Source organism: Equus przewalskii, chromosome 12 (assembly GCF_037783145.1).
Source record: "Equus przewalskii isolate Varuska chromosome 12, EquPr2, whole genome shotgun sequence".
NCBI classification, from domain to species: Eukaryota; Metazoa; Chordata; class Mammalia; order Perissodactyla; family Equidae; genus Equus; species Equus przewalskii.
In genome coordinates this window covers 28394669-28414358 of record NC_091842.1, presented here as the reverse complement: position 1 = coordinate 28414358, position 19690 = coordinate 28394669, and the positions used below count along the sequence as shown (strand labels likewise).

General features: G+C 45.1%; 2 protein-coding genes across 3 annotated transcripts; both read right to left on the bottom strand.

Annotated features, from left to right (window-relative positions):
• Window positions 1-396: 396 nt before the first annotated feature.
• Window positions 397-6936, bottom strand: RPS15A (ribosomal protein S15a). 2 transcript variants are annotated; one of them, XM_008525603.2, is made up of 5 exons: window positions 6676-6936; window positions 5474-5611; window positions 4741-4820; window positions 1654-1739; window positions 397-530 (listed from the first exon to the last, which is right to left on the bottom strand). In XM_008525603.2, the coding sequence occupies exons 2-5, from the start codon at window positions 5604-5606 to the stop codon at window positions 437-439; spliced, it is 393 nt and encodes a 130-aa protein (XP_008523825.1). In that variant the 5' UTR covers window positions 5607-5611; window positions 6676-6936; the 3' UTR covers window positions 397-436. The 2 variants fall into 2 exon arrangements, with proteins under 2 accessions (XP_008523825.1, XP_070422757.1); XM_070566656.1 differs by having other exon boundaries at window positions 6166-6689.
• Window positions 6937-10345: 3409 nt separating this feature from the next.
• Window positions 10346-19595, bottom strand: ARL6IP1 (ARL6 interacting reticulophagy regulator 1). Its single transcript, XM_070566655.1, has 6 exons — window positions 19097-19595; window positions 16796-16929; window positions 16008-16127; window positions 13442-13559; window positions 12500-12584; window positions 10346-12066 (listed from the first exon to the last, which is right to left on the bottom strand). Exons 1-6 carry the CDS (start codon window positions 19130-19132, stop codon window positions 11948-11950), a joined length of 612 nt encoding a protein of 203 aa, XP_070422756.1. The 5' UTR covers window positions 19133-19595; the 3' UTR covers window positions 10346-11947.
• Between the last annotated feature and the right edge of the window lie 95 nt (window positions 19596-19690).

The window sequence follows — 19690 nt, the reverse complement described above, 5'->3', positions numbered from 1 at the left end:
GTGGGATGTAGCTGTCTGCTTCCTACCTGCATCCTTATAAACACTTACACAAGTTAACTGCAGCCATATCATACTTTTAGGGCAGGTAACAACAGTGCATGAAATGTGTATTGTCAAGCTAAAAACAGGAAAGGCACCACTTCTTCCAGGGTCAATCTAAGACTCCAGAAAGGGACAGCTTCACCACCTGAACCCCAGCCAGATCCAACCATCCAGGACGAGACACACTCTCCTCTGGTGAGCTAAGAGGGTGACGGTGGGATTATCACAAGTCATGACTTTCTTCTTCACTTCAGTCAGGGAAACAGCATTCACCAACTAACACAAAGGCTGTGGACTGCTGCAGACACTTGCTACCGTGCTGCAAAGTTCAACACGACTGAGCGAAGCACCATAGTCCACTGAGGCATTTTATTTGCACGTACGCATTACATCCCTAGAAAAAGAATCCCAGGATTTTCCCTCCTGTGTGTTTTCGTCTTGCTTCTTCATGGTCCATGATGCCAGCTGAGGTTGTCAGTACAATGAAACTATGGAGAGTTAAAAAAAAAAAAAAATGCTGGTGAGTTTTTCCTAAAAATAATTCAACATAGAGCCACTCTCTGGTACAGAAAAATGCCAACACTCCTCCACACTTAAGATGCCTTCCCATAATGGACACAGACTGGAAATGCACGGGCATGGCTCCCGGAACCAAGGGACGCAAGGCCAGAGACCTCAGCTGCGTGCCCTCACATGGCCCTGCCTTCCGCTTACACTGGGAAACAATGCCCGCGAGCTTAACTGAAAACAAAGACTGGGAACTCCTTTAACTTCAAAATGTCACTGTCTGCTCTCAGGCAAGGAAACATGGAGTTTAAAGCATCGATTTAACCTTGCCTGAACTGCTGCTGCCACTGACTATATATGATCACAGGCAAGCTATTGTACTGACATTCATTCAGACAATGGGAGTCGCCTACCTCGTGGGTTACTGTGGGGATCAAAGACTTATAAGGCAGTACTGTCAACTGTGAGGCATTAAAATAAGCATGATAATTCCAATCAGCAGTGACTCTCTCTTAACACTTTGTCTGGAATACAGTAACCAGGAAGTGGGAGTAGATTCAACCAGGTCAGCAAACACGGTTGGGGGCTTGAGATTGTAACCACAAATAGATAAACTAAAGCAGGTGATAATATAGCCTATAAGAGGACTATCACCATTTTTACAGATAAAGAAATCAAGTCTGTAACTTGCCTGAGGCCTTGCAGCTTTAAAGTAGGAAAACAAGGATTTACACTCTTTTACTAGGTTTTTTACTAGGGATAAGGATTTTCAAACTGAGCTTCCCCAGAGGCCTAAGGTTCAAAAGTGACTCAGCCATAGAGGGGATCACATGGAACATACAGTATGAACCACCTACACTGAGTGAACAACAGGCACTAAATAGGGGACACGCCTGTGTCTGTCAGCCTCAGGTCTCACACCGCTCAGAACCTGAAGCCTAACACGTGCAACGTGGCAACACACAAATAAGCTAACCCTCGAGTCAAGCTGATGAGAATGGCGACAATCACTACTGCTGTGACCCAAAAGACCTCAGCTCAAGTCTGATCGCATCACAGAAATTCTTAATGTTAACTTCTTTTAAATTATGAAAATCAACTCACCCAAACTGACGGGACGGGAGCAAGTTATTTTGCCATTTTTCTAGATCTTTCAGTTGCACGTCAAATCTGGGGCTGATCACTCCACACTGTAAAAGCATAACAGAAAACGCTGTTCACACGTCACCAGTAACAGAAAAGGTGATAACACAAAGCAGCATTCATAACCGCTTAAGAGTCATATACACCAACCAACTCAACATTTAATGGGTAACCATTCTGTGCACAATCTTTGATATGAATGCATCTGAAAACTACGCTGAATTAAGACTGCTTGCATAGAGAAAAGTAGTAAAATCCTGAAGAAGTCAGTAAGAGAGGTAGAACACGAGGCAATAAATACACGGCAGTGTCAGGTCACCAGCACAGACCCCCACGGGACAGCTGTCCCACAACAAATGACCACATTTCAAACAGCTAAGGGACCAAGTCTTAGGCAAACAAAATTGTAGTCACTTTTTTTTTTTTTACATAGTAAGGCTGAGACAAATGTGTAGGGTCTCACATCCTTCACCTAAAAGCTAAAAATGCAAAATACTACAATTTTTAAGGGACAAGCCCAACAGGCACTCAACTAAAATCTAAGAACCATGGCTCCACACCAATGAAGCACCGCCCTGCATTTCTGAAGCCTAATATCCTACAACCCCAGACAAATGTTTCCCAACTAAACTAGCAAAATGGATGGAAGGCAGAAAGAGCAGAGTTCTTACTGTTATCCCACCCGTCTGCTACTAGGACACAGCAACAGCTACCCTCCAAAAGAGCTCTCCACGAGCCAAAGCGCTACACTTCAATCCCGTCATATGCAAATCCTAAAACACAACAAATGTTCAAACCTCCTGACAGGCCACAAGAGCTTACCCGTAAATTCATACAAGGTCTACGATTAGAGCAACTGGGTTTAGAAAGCGGAAGCTGAGGGGGATCAACAGCCTCTTTAATTAAAGCTAAAAAGGAATCCCTGCTCAAACCACTGCTCTACAAATCAGTGGAACACAAAAACATCAATGCAGAAAGGCTCTTGCTGGTTTTTTTTTAAATCAAGGGAAGTTTGCACTTGCTTTTTTTTTCCCCAGGGGAAGATTTGCCCTAAGCTAAGATCTATTGCCAACCTGCTTCCTTTTTCTAGCCACCCCACCCCTCAAACACCAGTACATAGTTGTGTATAGTTGAAGTTCTGCTACATGAGCCGCCACCACAGCATAACTACTGACAGCCCAGTGGTGTGGTTCTGTGCCCAGGAACTGAACCCCAGTCGCTGAAGCGGCACACACCCAACTTCAACCACTAAGCCATCAGGGCTGGCTCAAGGTTCCCCCTATTTACACACAAGAAATGATCATGTGAGAACACCCAGGATTAGTACCCTCAAAGTGTAAACTCCAGAGGACTAACAGAGCAGCTAGACAGCTGTGTGCGCACATCCACCCAAGACAATCATCAGAAAGATGCCAAGACACACGACTGTAAACCGAAGGAAACGGTGAGGTTAGAATTTACTCAAGTCTTCAGAGCAGGCACACTTCCCTAGGCAGAGGTCTGAGCCCAGAGAAACCGAAAATGCCCCATGCCAGGAAGCGCACTCAGGTTCTGTCACATGACCCTGTCAGCTGCGCTGTCACCTGACTGTCCTCACACTGGGAGGAATGCAGAGAGAGGAATAGGGTAGATTAATTCTTTCTCCAAGCAAGCTACAATGAAAGCCCCTTCTGTGGCCTCCACTCCACGGCCCCCAGGCTTTCATTTACTCCAGCAGCAAAAATCCCTCTCATCCAGCTAGAATTTAACCAGCATACCCTCTCCCTCTCCCAAACCACGTGAATCTTAAGAGGATGTGATCAACACCAGAATTTTCTTAATTAATCTACAGTCTAACCACTACCTTATTACTTCCCAGCCCCAGAATGTCGCCACAGTATGGGTACATCCATCACTTGGGGGAAAGAAACTGAGGCAACAATGTCTTCTAAGGAGGAAAACTAAGTTCAGAGAAACCAAAGTTTTGCCCAAAGTCAGGCCGCCAAGTAATTGGCAGGGCCTGGATTTCAACTGCCTCTTAGCCAGAATTTTTCAAACTCGTACACCACAGAACAATGATGCCACAAATGAGCTCCATTTGGGAACTGCTCTGTTCAAATTTGTTTCTCAAGCTATTATGTATAATGAATGTTTAAGAGGAATTTGGTTCACAGCACTTCAACTTTTTAACATCAACTCAAAACCAGACTTAAAATTACTCTTGAAAACTTTTCAAATCTCTCCAAGGCTTCACATCCAGTAGTTTTCATCTCACCTTAAGTATCCACACGTGAAGCTGGCGCACTGCGTAAGGAAGCAACTTTGTAAAGTGGGAACTGTTGAACTAGGAAATAACCTCACCAATCCGGCGCCTGCCACTAACCACAATTCACCTTCCAGGCCTCTCCTCCCCCATCTGTGTTGGACTACAGGATCTCCCACTCCTTGCAAATCTGAAAGCTACAAACTTGGACACAAACAGTGGGGTAGCAGCTCAGGGACCTTAACTAGCTTAACCTGCCCCCAACCCATGCAATCAAACCACAAAGTCAAACTGGTGGAAGAGAGCCACTAGGTTATGCCGACAAGTCAACTGAAAGACACGTGTACAGCCTATGGCAGCAAAAACAGAAGGACTAATACTGTTACTTAGAGAACCCCATTCTGTTGGAAAAAACCAACATAATCACCAAGACGACAGGAAGGCCAAGCCATTCACACTGAGAGGCCAGTGGCCTGCGCCACCCCAAGTTCAGTGAGGTGGACAGCATACCTTCCCACGCCAGTACTACCAGCTGTTCATTTTACCCACCCTCCACACCTTCCTTCAGACAGCTCACACCGCACAAACACTAGGTCAACTAGCTATTCTAGAGCAAACACAACCCTGGAGAACAAATGAAGGAAAATGTGATATAAAAAGCAATGATTTTAATCAATTCTTTAAGTAATTTTTTTTAACCTAACTGGTAAAGCAAGCACTCAATTTTACAAGGGCAATTACAACACCTAACACCCTGTTCACATAACTCTGAAGGTTCTTAAATGTGGAAAATGATCCATTCTTACCTTGTTTAACCTGCCCGTGAGGTTCACAACAATCTTCCCAGCTCTGTGGTCATCGATGATTTCAAATTCGCCAATGTAACCTATAAAACATAAGTCACTGGACTAAATGGCAGCTAACGACCAGACAGACCTAAACATTTACGCTCCTCTAGAGTCCTGCTGTCTGCCTGCTAGATTCTTCCCTCATGTCATCTCAGTGATTGTTTCTCTAAGAAGCTTAGACAAAGATGTTCTGTACCACAGCTAACTTTCACAGCCTAGTAATATATAAAATTTAGGGCACAACACCCCGAACAACCCACCCTGCAATTCTAAAAAGGGGATTAACTTCCCCTTGCCCCTCACAGCTTCCCACTCCCAAAGGCTACCTTGTGCCCAAGACGTGCAACAATCCTCCTTTCCATCCCAAGGAGCTCTTAGAAGAGCTCAGGAGCCCTTTCAATGACATGCTGCAACTGCAATATTACACAAAGAAAGGCCATTTTAGCTCCCAAACACCCAGCAGGGCATGTCACAAACTCCTCCTCCGGGTTCAGCTGTGCTCACCCACTCAGCGCCTCTGGAAGGGCATCACTTGTCCAGACTATGCTGTCCACGGCCCAAGCCAACGCAGCAGTTCCCAGGTATGACTGACTCCCTCACCTTCCCAGTCCTCTCCCCGACAATTAATTTTCACAGGACCGATTCCTTACATATTTTTACATCAAAACATAAAACACAGCAACGCACTTACCATGCTTCATCATCACAGTCAGAAACCGGACGATGACTTTGGAGCACGGCCTAATGAGCACCTGGCGTTTGCCCCTCTTCTCGGCATTGTTGATGCTCTTGAGAGCATCGGCCAGGACATTCATGCGCACCATTGTGGCTGTTCGGGGAAGACAGACAGGGTTTGACCAGCAATGCCGACATCAACAGGCACCCAATCGCTCCACGGCCAACACATCCTCCTCTCTCTGCCTCTACCACGACGAAGTCTTCCTCCCTCTAAGCAGCTGGCTCCCCGGCCGCCACGGCAGGACATGTCAGCTACCAAAACCGAAACATCAGCTGCGGTCGGCCAGTTATCCAGAACGGGAGCTGAGAATCGCCGGCAATGGTCCCCAAACTTCTGCAACGCAGCAGCAGCATCTGCACTATGAACACTGCCCTTTAAACCAACTAATTCAATGTCAACCTTGTCCTAACACCCGAAAGATATACCTGACTTTCACCTAACACCCATAACTACTAAAATCAGCTGTCTGTCCTTGTGCCATCGGAGATCGTCCAACAGCAGGCATTCCACAGCGGCAAACACAAACATTGTACATGCAGACTGGACTCTATCGCCCTGGGCACGAACTGCAAGACACTCACAAAGTTTTGAAAGCTAAAGATAGACATAAAGCATGCTCCAAGTGCCAACAGCAAGGATCCAACCTGCTTCCTGAAGTTCAACCAAGTGTCCGAAGGGAAACCCCGGGGCCCAGAAGATCCAGGTTAGTTCCCAGCAAATGCCACCCCAAGCAGGATGCAGCGTCCCTGCAGAGCGGCCTCCGCCGTCCAAACTCCCGGGCGGCCGCAGAAATAGGAAGGGGCATGGCCCACTACGGCCACCGTCCCCGACGCTTCCCGCCGCCTGGAGCCAAGGCGCTGCCTCCGCCACCAAGGGGAGGGGGTCCTGACACCACCGACCGAGTCGGGGCTACCGAAAGCTCGGGTTCCGCCAGCGCTGCGGCCTGCCCCCCACAGGCCCGGCTTCCCAGAGTGGAAAGCGTGGGGCGACCGAGCATGACTCTCCCCTACGCCTGCCCAGGCCCCCGCAAGGCCAGTATCCCCGGCTCAGGCGGGCTCTGGCATCTTCGTAGAGCACCAAAGGCGAGCCTCAAGCTACAGGATGGCACCGATAGCCTACGGATGCTACTGGATACCTCAGAGAGCCATACTCACCGGCACGGAAAGATGGCGGAAAGAGGACGGGAGGGGCGAGCGCACGGAGTTATGGGAAGCGGGCGGGCTATCGCGAGACTTTCAAAGGACCGCCAAAAAAAAAGATTGCCTAGTAGAAGGAGGTGGATGAAGGGGCAGAGCCTCTTCAGGGGTGAGCAGTAGAGAGTCGATGGCATCGACCTCCCCAGGTGAGGCCGTGGGGAGGAGATAGAGGTGAGGCATTAGCCGGAGTTTCCACTGCTTGCTAGCCCTTAATCTGTCAAAATTGAAAACGACAGCAAGGGCCTAGATATATGCTAGTTTTATTGCAGTAACTGTTCACCCATTTAGAATAAATTTTGATACTTGCGTAATTTCATTCTTCTGGAAGGACCCATGGAGATCTGTAATTCCCTCTGCGAAGGGCCTTAGGAACTGGGATGGAAGATTCGCTTTTCTCCCTATACAGTTTTGTTTTATTTGAAGCATGTGTATATATTACATTTTCAAAGCAGTCAAAAACTATTTTTTAATCGGTGGTTCCTTTTTGCCGCTCCCTAAATCTTAGAAATTATTTACTGGGGCTCCGGACGTTTCTTTGGAGTTCTGGGATACACAGTTGGGAAGAAAGCCACGAATGTTTCGAAATAAATCCTCAGGATTCTGAGCCAGTGGCTTTTATCTGCTCTTCTGCACCTGGACAAGAACCAATTTGTAAGTCTCTTGTCCTCTCTGAATCTTCCCCAGATGTATAAACTGGGGGTAATAATAAAACCTGACTCTTAAAGGCATTAAAGGTTATTGCGAGGATCCGATGAGATAATGGTGGCAAAGGGCTCGCCCAACCTCTGGCACGTAATAAGTGCTCAACATATGTATTTTGGCAATGCAAAGGACGGGAAGTTGTAAGTACTGCTTGAAGCCTGGGATCTCATCATCTGGGAGGGAATGAATTCTTGCTCCGCCCTCTCTGGAGCTGAGTGAGCTGACCTAACATCTAAAATAGTATTTGCAAAAAATTCAAGTCGGATCATGCACTCTCCGAGGGCTCCCGTGACCCTCAGTGAAATCGAAATTCTTTACGAAAGCTTACAGGGTCCCCCGTGACGGGCACACCTGCCTCCTTGCACGGGCACACCAGACCTCACCCTGCACCATTCTCCCCGGCTTGCTTTTCTGTAAACACTCCAAGCATACTCCACCTCCGGGTCTTTGCATTTGCTTTTGCGTCCAACTTGAACATTCCTCCTCCAGTGAGCCAGAAGGCTTGCTCCTGGCTTTCCTCAGCTCTCTATTCAGTCACACACACACACACACAGCCTCCTCCCGTTCCCTCTAAACCCATTGCCCTGCTTAATTTTTCTCCGCAGCACTGACCACCTGAAACATTGGAAGTTTATTTATTTTCCAAATTAAGTTCCAAGCAGGCAGGGTTTTCGTCAGTTTCGTTCCCCACCGTACTCACAGCTTCTAGAGAAGTCACCTGGCGCATAATAGGCTCTGGATACATAGCTGACGAATGAATGGGCAAATCGGTTTCCCCATCTGTAAAACGGAGATGTTACTACCCGTCACTTGGAGTTACTGTGAGGATAAGTGAAATAATCCGTGTAAAAGTGATTAACACAAAACCTGGCAGAGTGAGTGCTCAGTCAAAGCTTATTAGTATATTGTCTCAGCACCCCCCCCCCCCTTCTCAAATCCTGAGTGAACCTTGAGGAAAGGAAAGCTCCCAATTTGAACGTCTCAAGGGATATAGTTCTCTGGTTATAATTTACATTACAAAAGGACCACTTGCTTTTTTAATGAAAACTTCCTTGAAGAACTCATTCCCTATACACCTACGCGTTTTGTTTACTGAAAATGTGGAGTTCACCTTAACTGAGGGCCTTAGCAATAGTGGGGAGTTAAATGAATAAACCCACTTTCCTTCAAGAGCCTGACCCTAAATAGAAAAATAGCACCATCCACTCTCTTTATCCACTTCATTCATTCATTCATTCATTCAACAAACATCCAATGAGTGCCTATCATGTGCCAGAGGTTGTGCCAGGTGGTGAGAGGACAAAAATATCAGCTCCTGCCCTAAAGAGGTGCCCATCCCGGTAGGGGAGACAGACCTGTAAATAACACCACACCGGGCAGTGTGCCAGACAGGATGCCAACAGGCAGTGCTGTGGGAACGTTGAGGTGGCCTGGGAAGTTGCTAAAGCTTTCACAGAGAAAGTGCTATTTGATCTGTGTCGTGAAAGGTAACCACCACCCATTCATGACTCCCACTAAGTGCTTCCGGGAGATTAACTTGCTGACTCATCAGAACAAACGCAATTGCAATTATATAGTGCCCCTATGAGATCTGTACTCTTATCCCCATTTCACAAATGAGAAAACTAAATTCAATGTGAAATTGACTCAGTCTTAAAATTTTGCTTTAGTTTAAAAAAGTGAAAGCAAAAAAAACTGTGGTTACTTGTCTAAGCTACTAGATAAATTACTTGGGTTTGGGTCTACCGGATCCCAAAACGTTAGAAAGGGTGTGTGGGGCAGTAGCTAGTCTAGGCTTGTAACAGCTCCAAGAGATGGGAGAGCATGGAATCGTATAAAGGTGGCTAGACATCTTGGAACAGCTGGGCAGGAATTGGCAAATAGGGTAGAAGGGGAAATGGAGCAGAGGGCCATGTACAAATTGCCTCACAAGCTTGCGGTTTATGCTCTAGACAAACTGGAACCTGCTGAGAGATCTTCAAATAGGATTGATCACGGTCTGAGTTGTTCAAACTAAATGGCAACAAGGGGAAGACAGTTGCTGGCATTAAATCACCTCTCCTAAAAACTGCCAAATCCTTTCATTGTTGTTGGCACAACTAACTCCAAACGGCCTCCTCTGGGCATCCTGTGAACCCTGGAATGACAGGACCTCCGATGAAGGTGGTGTCAAGGCAAGTGTCAAAAAGGGACTTTTGCTGTGGGCAGAGCAGGCACAGGGGTAGCTGAGCTGGCCTGGGGAGGAAGCCAGCCACGTGAGACGGCCTGAGAAGCAATTACAGCCGCCCGGTGAAAGATCAGCATTTCAAAGACTAGGCAACCACGGCCAGACCTATGGTGACTTTTGACTTTTGGGTTGACATTTCCCTTTTCTGGACATCACCAACCCCCCAGGAAGCTCCAAAGAAGGATCTATACTTTTTTGGGGGGGCACGGGGGGAGGGGGCTCAGAATTTACTTTGATATTGACTCTGTTCCCACGACCCATTAAGTATAGACAGTGAGGCCCAATGAGAAAACATCCAATTTGAGCTCTAATTTTAAAAAGTGTTTACAGTGTAGACAAGTCAGCCACCATTTACTGACTTACAAGCACCTCGTATACTGAGCTCGGAGCTAGGCACCGGGGTACACAGGTGCCCACGCAGGCAGTCTCCTCAAGCCTGCACCGAGCCCCTCCTGTTCTTCCAGCCTGGCCCTCTCACACTTCATCTTCCACCATCACTCATTCCTTATATTTCCATTTCCACCTAGCATGTTGCATGGATGTTTGCTGAATGAATAAATTTACACCTTTTATTTCATTTTGTTGTTAAAGAGTATCTTATAGGCATGTAATGATCATACAAGGCAGCACATTAATCAGATTCATAAATTCAATCACAGAAACACTATTGGCTCAGGTGTAAAGAAAGTAGGACACAAGGAGGAATTTGAGCTTTATTTTTCCCCTTTTACACAAAACAAAGTAGAAGAAATAACAGAGGATTAAAATCTCAAAAGTGGTTAACTGGTAGAACACATATACACAACAAACCCGGATAGGAGACAGGCTTATTTACACTGAGGAAACACATGTAAATTAAGGTAATTTGTAATTTTCATATGAAACAATAAAAAAAAAATCAAACATATGCTCCATAGGTGCCACTGTTTACAGCAATCTTGAAGGGGAGAAAACAACACTTATCTAGGGACAGATATTTCACGAGGTCCAGGTTTTACAGCATCAGTGCAATAAATTCACAAAACTATATAACAGCTCATTAATCAGAGTTTAAGAATTGTTCCCAAATATGTCACATTTTCGGCCCTCAGAGGTTCATTCCTACAGATTTCAACTACTCTAAATTTCTAGCTACTGAGGGAGAATGATTCTAGGATGCATTCCAAGAGTTACAAAATCTCGGTAGACCAGAGGCCAGCTATCATCGCCACAATCTGCTCTCACCAACGGCCCTTGCATTCTTCAGAGAAACAGCTACGCAAAAAGTCAGCCGCCAGCGTAGTCACCACCTCCTACGCCATATCTATGGAGACCAAAGCAGCCAGCATTACCATAAAATGAGAATCCTGAGCTTACCTTCAAAGGCTTATTCTGGTCTTGAACAATTAGTAGGATAAGATTATTTTCTACTGAAAGGAACCTTGATTAAACACAGGACGACTTCTGTCCTTTTATTGGCTGGTCTCAGAGTGAAGGTCAGAGACGTGAGTCTTAACCTATTCTGTACTTTACTTTCAGGCAGCTGAAAATCTGAAATTAAAAGTATGCTAAAAATCCTAAACATGACCTTTTGGAAGCCTGCTATTAAAAAGCCTTTAAGGATCTCCTACCTTGAAGTCTAAGTGCAAGGGGACCAGAGCTCTAAGCCTGTCACATTCCCCATTCGAGAGGAAGGATCAACGTTTCCTACAAATTGCTAAATTTTGCACAAGGGAGAAACCAACACAGACAAGGGCACGGAATTGGTCTCGTTTTATTCCATGAGGATTCTTCTCCCACGGTATACAAACAGAATGAGGAATGGATCTTAATTGGTCTCTTCATCAGGAGCGGTGGACGTGGTCTCTACTCCCGTGCCAGACAGCTCTCAGCAGACTGGAAGTAGACAGGAGAACCAGCTTCCTGCAGCCGCAGACCACTACCTGCTACCTGGCGAAAGCCACAACCAACTGGAACAATTACGCAGTCACTGTTAACTGGACTAAGGGTGAAGTTCACCACTACATTATTGTAAAGGAAGCTGCCTAAAAGTAAGAACTCAGTTAACCCTGGGTGAGAAAAATCAAAACAAGTCCTACTCACAAATGAGTTGTCCATAGAAGGCCAACTGATAGGGGTGCACCCGCTACACTTGACATGAAGACACTATGCGTACGGCCTCACTCGGCAAGTCAGAATTTCTATTAATTAAGGGCACAATGAGGGAGAGCAAAGAACTACTTCTGTAACATTTGAGTATCCAGGGAGCATAATACAAACTGTTCCCAAGGACAATGTACTCGCTATTAATCATCAGACGCATTATTCGTTTTTCTTTTCTTTCTGTTTGAGCAGCTTGTTTATCTCCCTTTTGGCCATTCCAATGTACTTCGAAATGATTCCATGTTGGTTTAGCCCAGGAAGCAACAGTACGAAAGTCACTTAAAATAAAGAAACAAACAAAATTAAGGAGGCTGTAATTAACTTCCGAAAGGTTACTACATTTTACAGAAGGTAGTTTCCTGGACTATCAGACACTCTAATGGGAGGAAGCAATAGGAAATCCAGGACTTTCATTGGTATTTATCCCCAGAAACTTCTGCCATCATACCTCCCCACTTCAGATAACACACTGCTTGTTTTGACCTCTTGCACACGACTTTCTATCTTGGTTATTATGTTCTCTGTCTTAACTTCCTATAAGACCACTCACCCCCTGAAAACAAGGACCTGGCTGTAGTCATCTTTCTATACTCCCAACAGGTCCTTGATCGCAGCCTCAAACTTGGTGAGCCCCACATATCTGCTTACTGACGAACGTCCATTAGCCCTCACTGGCCAGGATGTGCCTGGAGTTCTTCCTCAGAGACTTACCTATCAGGTAGGTGAGAAGAAGGTTGTGGACTTGCTGTCCCACCCAAGCAACCGCAGCAAGAGAAATGATCATGGTCATGAAGTACTAATAATAGAAACAACAAGGAATTATCGACTCCTGGAAACAGGCTAAGAAGCATCGCTTTAGGAGGCTGTTTCAAAGGTTTGAAAATAATTCAGTTTTTATTACTACTTTTCTTTAAAAATAGTTGGTATCTATATATTATATAAAACCCACAGAAAACTCCCTTAGATCTTCTTTACAGAATTTAGAATTACTGTAACTCTATGTGTAAATTAAATAGTTTATAATATAAATTACACTACTTTCGTTTTGAGGAAGATTAGCCCTGGGCTAACATCGGCTACCAATCCTCCTCTTTTTGCTGAAGAAGACTGGCTCTGAGCTAACATGCATGCCCATCGTCCTCCACTTTATATGTGGGATGCCTACGACAGCATGGTTTGACAAGTGGTGCCATGTCTGCACCTGGGATCCAAACCGGCGAACCCCAGGCCACTAAAGTGGAACGTGCGCACTTAATCGCTGCGCACCGGGCCAGCCCCAAAATTACACTACTTTTACAATTAATAACTTCATATAGTATCCTCAGGTGAAGCTAAGAGATAACAGAACAAATGCTTTCTAAGTATATGTCTTTTATTTTTATTTCAGTAAGTGAAAAAGAAAAGAAACAGAAAAATTTCACTCAACTAAAATAAAAAATTAAATGCAAAATATAATTCTAACTTCCAGTGATTCAGTCTAACTAATACAGACAAACATTTATGAATGTTCTCAAAGAAGTTAAACCCATGGATGATGATAAATATCAAACTACAACTATTAAAACAGAAAGACTCACTAGGCCACAAGGAAGTAAAAATGGACTCAAGCTTAAAATTTTGCTTTACTTAAGTAAGTCAGAACAAAAAAAGTACCATTTTTGGCTTTTCCTCCTTCAGTGTGAAGAGGCGTCTCCACCAGCCCACAGCTCTGCGTCGAGTTTTGACTAGATTGTTGCAAATTTCATGGAATCTTTGCTGTTGCTCAGTGGTCCTAGAAAAACAATTTCCCCTTCGCTGTAAGCAAACTTCTGTATTGCTTACAGAACAGAAATACACCATCCCTTCAAATTTATTTTTTTTACTTTTTTTGAGGAAGGTTAGCCTTGAGCTAACATCTGCTGCCAATCCTCCTCTTTTTGCTGAGGAAGACTGGCCCTGAGCTAACATCTGTGCCCATCTTCCTCCACTTTATATGTGGGATGCCTGCCACAGCATGGCTTGCCAAGTGGTGCGTAGGTTTGCACCTGGGATCCTAACTGGCGAACCCTGAGCCGTGGAAGCAGAACGTGCGAACTTAACCGCTGTGCCACAAGGCCGGCCTCCCTCAAATTTAAAAAGCTATCTCCCAAAGAAAGTCCAAATAAAAAACAATGATTCACCATTATCTTATAAAAGTGAAAAAGTTCTTGTACCATTGAGCTACCTTTTCTAGCACAAGAATAAGTTTTTACATAAAGACACATGCATAGGTGTACAAAGTAATGGGAATCTTTGCTTCTAAAACCACATTTGGTTAATGAAAATAAGAGAAGACTCATGACTACTATGGGCCATGCAGAAATCAGTATACATTAGTTTCTCTATTCCTACATCATTTTTCAGATCCTAATGAGTCCTGGGTTATAGCCCAGAGTCCCACTATTTTGAGGAAGACGTGACGTTTCTCCCAAACAGCTGTATTTGAGCACTCTTCATAAAATAATAACTACTAGCATTCAAAGCATAATACCCTCAACTGGGCTTCATATATTTGATGCCAGGGCAGCAACATACAGCTCAAAGCCAAATTCTTTACAAATTTTGTCCCAGTGAGGGAAAATATAATCATAAACAGCAGTTAAAAAAAAAAAAAAAAGATCCTCCAAGAAAGCCCTTTTATCTTCATAACGTTTTTTGGCTTCTGATCAAATGATTTGCCTCTGTGCTGCCTTGGCTATCCAGATACAATGGCCGCTACTATGAAGTAGGCCCTACGCAGGGCTATGTGTGACCTCCTCTCCTCTAGTCCTTGTCCCTGTAAAACTGCAGTCACAGATACAGCAGGAGAGTTTCGGCTGACCCCTGAACTTCTTGCAAACAATCAGACCTTGTATGCTACCCATGGTCAAGGCTAGGTGGTGGCTATGCAACAGTGTTCTTCCTTCCCCATAAAGATCAAAAAATAAAACTGCTCTGTCGATAAGACTGAGCCACACGCTCATTACCATGACACTATCAGTGTTTATTTGTGAAAACCTTTCCCCAAGAGTTATGAATTAGCAGATTAGAATGTCATCTGGCTAATAAAGTCAAGGTCAGAGGTTGATTCCTGTTGTTAAATTGTTACATTGCATAATTACAAACTTGCCCAGAAAACAGCATAATTCAATCCATTATAACACATGAAAAACAATTCAAAGGACATTTCCCAATACTAATCCTTTCTGCTATGGGGGAAACATCTTTGAATTAAACATGCTTAATTATCCCATAACTGAAGCAAACTTCCCCAAAATGTCTGAATTTGTTCTCAAAAGTCCATGAAGCATACATTTAAAATTCTTATTTTTACAGAATTATTTTATAATTTGCTATTATGGGGGGAAGAAAACCAAAGGCACGAGTAGACTACTCATCAAATTAAAATACACAACCAAGGGAGAATAGAAGCTAGGAGAAAAAAATCTCTTCCAGCATCTACTTGTGCTCACTATTTGGATCAAAAGTGAGAAATGCAACATTCCAGAGGGAAGTTAAAATACTTTACTATCATGGACAGCCACTTAACTAGATCTTGGGAACTCATAAGTAACCGACTGAAAGGATGGTATAAACGAAATGAACACCCCCCGTATATACAGTTTGAACCTATCCTGAAGCTCTTGCTATGCATTTAGCTGACTCCCACTGCACTGCGTCAAGATCTCAACCTTAAACACAAGATCAATCTTAAGGGTCAAAATATCTCACAGCAGCCTGAAAAGCATCTAACAGAAAAGTAGAATTCAATAAATAGTTGCTAAATAAATGGACAAAAATCTACCACTTACCGTTTTCATATTCATTCAAAAATAACGTGTGAAATTATTATACTATCTTAAATATCAATGGAAATAAGTGTAAAATGTAAGTGTACTTTTATAGAAAGCTCATTATGAGCTCTGCTATCCTTGATAGCATTACCTAAAAAAACCTCACTTCTATTAAAAAAAAGGTCTAGAAAGAAAAGAAAAGGTCAAAATAAATGCTGGACCGTAAAAGAACTATGGCAATATAAGCAGCAGAAATTCACGATTTATATCTGAATCAGCTAAGAAATCCTTCACATAAAAGCAATAAATCTCACCCTGGGTACCCGATGGTTAGACAATTCTCTGTATTTACTCAGAGCACATTAATAACCGCCACCAGGTTCAGGAACTTCTCAGAAATTAGACAGGCAGATCCTTCAGCCACCTACCATTTATTGGAGCCAAAAATTCTAGGCGCCAGAATGGGAACAAGGTAGTCAGCCAAGCACAAAAACATAACAAAACAGGAAACACCGGACAGAACAGATGGATCTAGATAGTAGATAGTCCTGTTTAAAAAAACAAAAAAAAATTAATGAAGGTTAGAAAACCATAGCTATTATTCCCAGATGAAGAAGCTTATTCACTTAGTCCTCTGTTTCTCAAAGATGTTATTTGCCCTTCTCTTTCTTCCCTTTTTTTTTTTTTAAGGAATATTAGCCCTGAGCTAACATCTGTGCCCATCTTCCTCTACTTTACGTGGGATGCCTGCCACAGCATGGCTTGCCAAGCAGTGCATAAGTCTGCACCCGGGATCTGAACCGGCGAACCCCAGCCGCGGAAGCGGAAGTGCCAACTTAACCGCTGCGCCACTGAGCCGGCTCTTTTCATTCTAACTTTCCCACGAGTGGTTGCTCAAAACCTTGGTGACATGATGACATCATAGCTGCAATGGTTAATGTAAACACTAAGAAAAAAAAGCTCTTTGGGGTCCTCAATACTTTTTACGAGTGTGAAGGGTCCTAAGACCAAAAAGTTTGAGAGCCACTGATTTATTCAACTGCATTAGGTTACCAAGTTTACATAAGCACTACAAATTCTGAAAACTAGGCGAACTGATCTAAGAAAAGCATTCTTTACAGATTATACATTACAAAAGACATAAATGAAGGCTGTGTATGACCTGAGCCCTTCTTATTAACAAGCACAATGCAGAGTAATTTAATAGCTCACTTACAGAAACACCAAAGAAACCACACCCATGATAGCAGGTGGAAACCAGGCTCTTTCCCATCGGAGGACTTTATCAGCCATCAGCATCACTTCTCCCCATCCTTGCAGCTGCTCTTCCAGACTTGCAGTCTCTGCAGCCTGCGCAGGATCAACATTTAAAGCGATCACCGGACCACTCTCAACATCTCTGTGCATTCTGGACAGTTAAATTCTTCTAAGGCTCCAAGTGTGTGAAATAGCTCTTCACCAAATCACTATCTTAAGCAAGTTAGTTTCTAAAAAACTGCCATTTTGGTACCAAAGACGGAAATCAGTGGAGGAAAAAAACTATCATTTAATGGTCCCCTTTCAAGTGCAAGCACTGGGCTATTCTTTACGTATTACGATATAACATAATCCTTACAGAGCCCCTCAAGGTAGGGATAATTAGACCCATTTTACAATTAAAGAAAGGGAGCTCACAAGAGTTAACCAACTTTCCCAAAGTCATGCACTAATAGGTGGCAGTGCCCAGAGCATAAAATTAGACCACTTGAAATTCGCTCATTTCAGGCGGTTAGAACTGATCTGCTGTGTTGTCATTCCAGTGATTTTAAACCCCTCCTTCGGAAAGCATCGCCCTAAACAGCATTCAATTTCTAAAATAGCTCTTTGCGTCATGGAATCATTTAGACGTTGGCATCATTTACACAATTAAGGAAAATTCTTTCCTCAAATTCTAAGAGGCATTTTAAGCTCAATATAGCTCCTCAATACAGAGCTTCTTACCCTTCGCAGGACATTTTAGTTAGGCTTCAAATTCCTCCACAAATCTGACAATCAGCTGAAAGCAGACTTCTAGGATGAGCTAACGTGGCAAAAAGCCCTTAAGCTGATTTTGGTAGACGGAAAAATAATTGGACCATGTCCTTATAAATGTTATTACAGGGAAATATGCAAATGACAGGGGACAGTGCAGCTTAATCTTAATAAAAATGCTGTCTGTGCCACACTAATCACACTTAGGTGATCTCAATATTTCTGACTTTATATACCATGTTTAATATAGTAAAATAAGAGATTACTATGTGCCAGAAACTCTGCTAAGTATTTTATATGCTTTTTTAATCCTCCCAACAAGCTAAAAGGAAGGTGTTGTTACTAAAATCATTTTACAGAAGAGGAAACTGAGATACACAAAGGATAAGAGATCTGAGTACAGGAAATATAAGGCCAAAGGCCTCATTCTCCTCAAAGTTAACGCTGCTCTGCTGGAGAAAGCAGTTGAGCTCCTGGCCAAGATCTGTCATTTCAATAGCTGTGTGAACTTGGGAAACTTCTTTGCACTTCGATCAATCCTCTTAAAAGGAACCGGGCCGGGGCTAACCATGCTAAGCAGTGAGAAGGGGTGCGGTCTGTGTGTGTGTAACGGTGCAGGTTCCGCGTTTCTAAAAACCAATGCAAAACGAAAATCACGCACAATCAAAAACTGCTCTGCAAAGTCACTTAATTCTTTAGCATCTGGGCTCCTGGAGAATCAAAAGTCAAAAATTGGATTCTTTCCTCCCTGTATTCATCGTGTTTGTGGCATGTGGCCTGCCCTTGCGTGGGGAAAGACAACGGAGAAAACGCACGGGTTTCTCTTGTTTTTGCCTAGATCTCGCCGTGAAATTCGCAGTGAGGTTGAACTTGCCCGCCTGCGATACAACCTCACTCATGTGCAGCTCCTCTGGACCCCTGCTTTATTTCTTAAGTCGTCCTGTGACCCCCAGACAAACGCCAGGCCCTCCCACTGTCCTTCCAGCTGGACCCCACTCCCAGGCCCCTGCGGCGAGCTCGCAGCCTCCCGGCAGTTTTAAGCTGTGTCAGCCCTAACAGAACTCGACAGCAGCCCTTTGACCCTCCAACCCTGCCCAGGTATTGGAGAAAAAAAACGAAAGGACATTCAGATTAAGATCAAAGAGGGGGAAACCCGGATGCGGCTGGGGCCTGGGCCCAAAGAGCGCTCGGCAGGCCCCTCGCGGCCCTCTGGCCCAGGCTGCACCCCAGGCTTGTCACGGCGCCCCTCTCCCACTTCCTGCTGAACCCCTATTCGCGAGGACTGGTCACGCGCCCTCCTCGCCCGGTCGCGCACCTTCCCCAGGGCACGTTAGGGGTCCACACGACTGGGGACTGCCTCGCAGAAGCTGCCCGAGAAGCCCGAGGGGCAGGCGTCGTCGCCGGGCCCGCTGCGGTGAGAGGAACGAGGCCGCAGCACCGCCCGGGTGAGCCCACCCAAGTCCGGGGGCCCCGCTCCGTGCCCTCGCAACGAGGCACCGGGACTCACCAGTAGGTTGGTGCTGCGATTATCTCCCTCCGCCATCGTCCCCGAGGTGCCGCTTCAGCGAGCGTAAGCCACCCTCCAACGCAGCCTTACCCCCGACACCCGCGCAACGACCCCAGCGCGAGGACACGCCCCGCAGGCTGCTTATATAGACTGGCTGCCTTTCCCGACAGCCCCCTCGAAGCTCGTTCCTCATTGGACAGATCAAGCGCAAGCTTAAGGGCAGCCGGACCAACCGCCGCCCAGCGCATGGCTTGAAATCGAGGTCAAAGGGGAGCGAGGCGGAGCCAGGGCGAGGGGGCGTGAACGCAGGTTGACCAATCGGCGCCCAGGGGATGTGCGACGCCCCGCCCAGGCCTTTCGGAGGCGGGTGAACTGCGGGTGCTCCGAGTCTGGTTTGGCCTCAGTAGCCCCAGGGTGGACCGTCCTCTGCTGGATCTCAGAGCAGCTGAGGAGCCTCTCTGGAATGTAGTCCTCGAAGAAATATGCCACGCAGTAACGGGCGGAGGGCAGAGATGGCCTGTGACGTCAACCTCGTTGTGATTAAGGGGGCCGGCTGGGATCCTCCTCCCGACCAGGCCCGTGCCCTCGCCCTCG